Source organism: Zingiber officinale, chromosome 6B (assembly GCF_018446385.1).
Source record: "Zingiber officinale cultivar Zhangliang chromosome 6B, Zo_v1.1, whole genome shotgun sequence".
NCBI classification, from domain to species: domain Eukaryota; kingdom Viridiplantae; phylum Streptophyta; class Magnoliopsida; order Zingiberales; family Zingiberaceae; genus Zingiber; species Zingiber officinale.
In genome coordinates this window covers 104,374,727-104,380,932 of record NC_055996.1, presented here as the reverse complement: position 1 = coordinate 104,380,932, position 6,206 = coordinate 104,374,727, and the positions used below count along the sequence as shown (strand labels likewise).

At 37.7% G+C, this 6,206-nt stretch overlaps 2 protein-coding genes across 3 annotated transcripts; one reads left to right on the top strand and one right to left on the bottom strand.

The window, feature by feature from the left end:
- LOC121991322 (protein TIFY 5A-like) lies at nt 1-549 on the top strand. Its single transcript, XM_042545335.1, has 2 exons — nt 1-215; nt 295-549. Exons 1-2 carry the CDS (start codon nt 42-44, stop codon nt 547-549), a joined length of 429 nt encoding a protein of 142 aa, XP_042401269.1. The 5' UTR covers nt 1-41.
- Nucleotides 296-3,545, bottom strand: LOC121990497 (nucleolin 2-like). Of its 2 annotated transcripts, XM_042544617.1 has the most exons (9): nt 3,463-3,545; nt 3,206-3,343; nt 2,825-2,963; nt 2,571-2,669; nt 1,479-1,556; nt 1,291-1,358; nt 1,078-1,195; nt 872-938; nt 296-795 (listed from the first exon to the last, which is right to left on the bottom strand). In XM_042544617.1, exons 2-9 carry the CDS (start codon nt 3,262-3,264, stop codon nt 767-769), a joined length of 657 nt encoding a protein of 218 aa, XP_042400551.1. In that variant the 5' UTR covers nt 3,265-3,343; nt 3,463-3,545; the 3' UTR covers nt 296-766. The 2 variants fall into 2 exon arrangements, with proteins under 2 accessions (XP_042400551.1, XP_042400550.1); XM_042544616.1 differs by lacking the exon at nt 3,463-3,545 and having other exon boundaries at nt 3,206-3,460.
- Between the last annotated feature and the right edge of the window lie 2,661 nt (nt 3,546-6,206).

Below are 6,206 nucleotides of genomic sequence, written 5' to 3'. Positions count from 1 at the left end.
TCATCTATTTCTTCTTCATCTTCTACTACGAATCGAATTGAATGGAAGAAGAAGAGAACGGGGAGGTTTGTGACACAGAGTTGTGCCTCAGCCCCATCGGCCAGCGCCGGAGTTCGAGAAGAGGGAAAGCTCCAGAGTTGAAGCAAGAGGACGACGGCAACATCACTATATTTTACGATGGAAGGATTAGCATATGTGATGTTACAGAAATCCAAGTACAGCTTTTCTTTATGTTTATTTTTTTTTTTCAAATATTTTGGCGATCTAAATGTTCTATGATCAATTCGTTGGCAGGCAAGAGCTATTATAAGCATGGCAAAGGAGATGGAGGTGGAAATCAAAAACAACGATAACAAGAGCAGTGATACATTGGAACGTTTGCAAGTCCCTTGCGGATCAAACACAACAGCATCATCTATGGCAATGGTGACAGTGGTGCCGTCGCTGTTGCTGAACCAAAGGCCTTCGATGAAGCGATCACTGCAGCAGTTTCTGCAGAAGAGGAAGACGAGGAGGAGCCTCCAAGTCTCATCGCCTCCCTATCAGTAACATCATTCTTTGGCAGGAGATTGCAGGTCTTACTTCAGTTTACAACTAGAATGCAAAGGTTGTTGGGTTGCTGTCTACCAAAATGTGCTTCTATTAACCTTTTAAATTAAAATTATGATTATCATATTCCTTGGAAGATGTCGCTGGTATAAAAATCAAAATACATTTTGAAATACAAGTCACCACAAGTAGGCAAAATTGACCGTCAGCGAAGATTCTAATCGTCACCAAAAGTGGTCTTCTTCCCTGCAAAATGGTGAATTTATCAAAAATGGACAAAGTAGCATGAGATTATCAAAAGTGATTATACTTGTTCACGAACCTGTACTAGCTGTCCCAGAAGTCTTAACACCACGACCAGATAATTCATTGCCATTCAATTCAAGTGCCTACAGAAGGAAAAAAGAGACAAATGAACCCTATAAAACATTTGAAGGAACCGTTGCAATGGTTAAATTCTAATAGAGACAAAAGGTCCAAAAAGAAGCTGATGACTGAATTGGATTAAGCAATTAAAAGATGATAAACCTTCTTAGCATCTTCCTCAGTAGCAAATTCAACATGACCAAATCCCTTGAAGCTTCCATCTTCTGCTGTAGTCAGACGCACATCAACAACTTCCCCTTCTGTTTTGAAGAATTCAGCCCTGAAAGAAAGAAAATCCAAAAATTACATCACAAAGTTTTATATATAATATAATGTAGAAGCATCATAGTAAATTTCATATTAAGTTATACATACACACCATCCTGTCCAACATCATAGGACAAGTTTCCAATGAATACTGTTCGAGATCCAGGTGCTTGATTCTGTGTTGTAACAATTATAAGATAATAAAGAAGATAAAAATCAGTTTGCCCCGACTATGTGAACAGAAAACGAACTAAAATTGTCCACAATCATATATAAAACAAAACAGTGGATGATACCGTTTTCTTTTCAGACTTCGTAGCACTTTGTTTTTCAGCACTAACCACACTAGCATCCTTCATCTCAACATCGTTATCCTGCATTAGCAACAACACCATCTCATAAATACAACTAACCAGATATTATGTTTGATTTCTGTTGTGTCAAACATAACCTTGCTATTAATCACAGCAATATGGATGACCAAAATTTAAGCGTTTATATTGATGATACCAGTCAATCAGAGATTTTCAGACCCAAAAGTTGGAATCCAAGGTGTTTTAGGATCATGGTAGAACTTGAAATTCATCCGAATCAAGATGAGTGCTCATAAAATTAGAAGAGTTGAATGAAAGAGGTTAAAACACCTGCTTTCATGATTCTCCTTTAGTTAAATCTTCAGGACCAACAACTTTGGACATATCAGAAATTCCTTGATTTAAAAAAAAAAGGAAAGCAATATGAACTTACCAAAAAATTCACTGGTTACTTGAATAGTTAATTATTTTAACTCACCACTTGCAAAGATCAAATGGATCACAAACAATTCAAACTAGATGGGCTGAATTGAACCAGAACTGAAAGAGAAAAATCCAACTCTAGGACGGATTGTGAATTTGCTCCATAATAGTAAACATTTATAGTGTACATTTTTTTTTTTTTTTTTCAAATGAAGCGTTAAAAAAAACGATGAGCCCTCTAGGCTGTGCTTCCTATGATGGACGGGATCCATGAAAGAACAGGGCAAGGAAGAAAATTTTATAAGAGAGGTTCCCTAGTTTAATTTTCCTTGATGCAAAGAAAATTTTGCTTTAAAAAATGATTACTCAAAAACACAAACTAAGTTCAATAATACTAGATCATGCATGCAATCCAAATACGAATACATTGCTAACATATCTAAGCACCATTCACCATTGGGATGCGCAAAACAGTTCCACACTATTGATCATCAGGCCATCTTTCCCACAAATGCTCTAAGATTTCCCTATGTGAACCATTTAATAGGTAGTTCTAATACCCTATAAGTAAACACAAAGTCACATAATTGACATTTAAGCAAAGGGCGCAGTGCATATATGCTCATGCATGTATCTACTACTCAAAAATACCTTCTTCGGAGTCTTAAGTGGCTCCTCATCTTCACTTTCCTCATTAGAAGATTCCTCAGATGAGTCAGAGCTATTGCTCTTTTTAGATGCTTGAATCGCCTAGCAACATAAGAATAAAGTATTAACCATGTGAGACACAACTTGATAAGTTGTGAAAATTTAGATAACTGAAAATATATAATTAACAGAATAGGAAAGCTAGAATTATTTTCTTAGCTTTTTAACCACATACATGACTCAAAAGATAGAGTTACCTTATTAGCTTGTTGCTGTTTTGAAGGTTCATCATCTGAACTTTCTTCAGAGCTATCATCCTCATCTTCCTCACTACTGCTACTCTCTTTTTTTGACAATCTTAGCAACAGGTTTAGTTTTTGAAGATGGGACGGAATCCTAAAGGACAAAAGTTATCAAGATCCACAAGAATGTAAATGGAATACACAGACTTCAAGCATCAAACAAAACCAAAACAAAAAAGGAAAGGAATACAATGTGCATACTCAACTCAGCAAAGTTGTACACAGAATCTAGCAGTTAAACAAAAGATAACACTTACAATAACTTTCAACAGCATACATGATTTTCTTAGCTTGTTGACAACATACTTGGCTGAAAAGATAGGAAGTCTAAGTTACCTTCTTAGCTTGTTGCTGTTTTGAAGGTTCATCATCTGAACTTTCTTCAGAACTATCATCCCAATCTTCCCCACTACTGCTGCTCTCTTTTTTGACAGTCTCAGCAACACGTTTGGTTTTCAAAGATGAGACAGAATCCTAAGTAATAAAAAGGACAACAATCCCACTACATTATAGTTGTCAAAATTAACTCAAGAGCAATCTTTAAAAATTTGAATTGCACTTAGATGACAATTGACGAGAATTCCTGAACCCACCATGTCTATTCTAAATGAAAGTGTAGGACTACTAGCGTAAATGCATTAATGGTTGAATTCAAACGACTTAAGAACTATGCCACAGTAGAAACCCACTTCATCCTCGTCAGAATCACTTTCAAAGCTGCTGCTTTCTTTCCCTTTTTTGGTTACAGCAGCAAAAGAACCATTCTTAGTGGCAACTGCAGCTTTTTTTATCTTTTCAGGAACTGTCTTAGCAGATTCCTGCACAGATTTAACAAAAAAATCATTGAAGATCATGAACATGTATCAGAGACAGCATGCCTGTGAGAGAAAACTTGGGAGGAAGTGTTTCTTGTAATAACAAAAGTATTCATAAAAGGTTTCAGGACTTACAGGGATTCCTGAAGCTCGGGCAAGGGTAGTTCCTTCCCTGAGAATCTCATATAGATGTGCCGTTGGTCTTACTTTCGGCCTTCCGCTTTCTGCTACCAAATTAAGATCTATCCTTTTGTTTCTCAAGGTTGCATAATACCAACAAGCCCAAACAACAAGAATATATAAGGCTCTGATACCATAGAAACCCCTTCTGTTGGTTTTGCTAAACCCAGTGATTACCAAGGTATTACTCCTGCAATTGCCACCATTATCAAACAAAATAATACTCAAATCCAATTGCTTGTTCAAATATCTGAGCCCCTAAAGGAAATTCAGTCCTCTCTTCAAAAGCAAAATTCTCCTCCCTTACCACAAGACTTTATTTCCAAGCTTCAAAACCTATCTCTTGGTTCATCTAAACCTAAAGAAAAGGCTGGAAAGCTTCGAGTGTTCAAAGATCCGTATAAAATCTTAAAAGAAGAACAGGAGAAATTAAAAGGAGTATGGCCGCCACCAAAACGGAGCAGCAGCAAGTAGCCACTACCCCTTTATTTGAAGACCAAATAAGGAGCTATAGAAGAAGCCAACGAAGACTCTATAACGCCCAACAAGCAGTAAGGTGTATAGGGCAAACGCTTACCGGTGGTTCTTCTACAAGGCATACCTTGAAACAACAAATTGAACCAGAAGCTCAACTACAATTATCCATGCAAGAGCGAGCTTCAATAGTACCAGCTGAGGTACTTTATTACTCCCGAAGAGATGATGCGCACCACCGAGTATATATGCATAGATCCGAAGAAGCTATGCTTGTAACTGATAATCATCAAGTAGACAGAAGCTTTATCCAAGAAGAAAGCTTCAATCAACTAAGACGAAGCGGAATGCAGTACATTCACTTGGGAGTCCTCCAGGTACGTGAACAAATACTTCATCGACAGAGAGAAGGTACGATGACTCTTATTGTTTTCAGAGACAATATATGGCAAGGAGATCAAGCTATTCTCACGACTATGGAAGTTGACCTTACACACGGAAGTCAGATGATCTATGTTATTCCAGAAATTATGATGATTATTGGTGACTTCTACCGAAATATCCAAATCTCTGTCCTCACAAGAGGATACGAAGCCTGGCAGAATAGTGAAGCCAATCTATTAATTACCAGAGGACTGGTAGGTAGACTCTCTAACACTCCTAATGTTGGCTTTGCCTATGAGATACAAGTGTGGTGGATTATTTAACCTCTCATGGATTAAAAGCCCTACCAGGACGAAGTTTCTCAACAAGGAGTCTGTAAGGGCTCAATTGGGTAATTAAACCTACCCAAATTTCAATATCATTGCAACCAACTGAAGTGAATAGTCAAACAATGATGGACAGACGTATATCCTTAAGCTTCAGTAACTATGCAGCTGCACAGCCATCAGAAGAACCAAATTATAATAATAAAGATGAAGAAGTATATGAAACTTTGGCAGTTCTAATAGAAACCCAGCCAGGAGCCTTTACTTATTTTGACGGTACGGCTGAAGAATATTATGAAGCATATGGGGATTTGGACGATCATATAGTAAAAGGAAAACAAATTATTGATCAAGATGAAAGGTACTCCTCACAAACTGAACCCCATATTCTTGTGAATAAAATTTCTCAACATGCAGTACTGCCCAAAAGGCAGACTGAAGGATCGGCAGACCTTGATATAGCAACAAGTCATGCTGCAGTAATTGAACCATATGGGCAAGATTTGATTCATACTGGACTTCGAATTGAAATTCCCTATGGTTATTATGGTCGTTTAGCTTCACGATCAGGGCTATCATGGAAATATGGTGTTGAAGTAGGAGCTAGCGTAATTGACTCCGACTACCGAGGTGAGGTTCAAGTTCTTCTATTTAATAGAACTAACATCCCGGTTTTTATATCACCACAGCAAAAGATTGCGCAGTTAATCTTGGAAAAAATAGTTTTTCCTGAAGTATATGAGGTACCACACCTTAGTTATACTGAACGTGGGGAAAAGGGTTTTGGTTCCACTGATACTACAATCACCTTAAGTTAGAACAACCAAGCTTCATCCTCACAGCAACCACAATATTTCACAACTCAGGATATTTTCTCCCTTCTTATGCCACAAGAAAAGATAGCAGTCCTAGTTGAGGACGCATCTTTCCAAAATAGCCTAGAGCAAGACCATGCAATGACTACAAGCCCAGGGGCCTCTGTACCGCGGTCCATGGAACCTACTCTTGACTATGAGGAAAATGATGACTCCTACCTAGACTATATTCAATATTTGGCATCCCTTTCTTCTACCAATAAACCAATGTGGGACGATTATCCTGACTCAAATACTGAGTTGGGATACTGTGAAAGTGAACTAATTGCAGCTAACTCTGAAA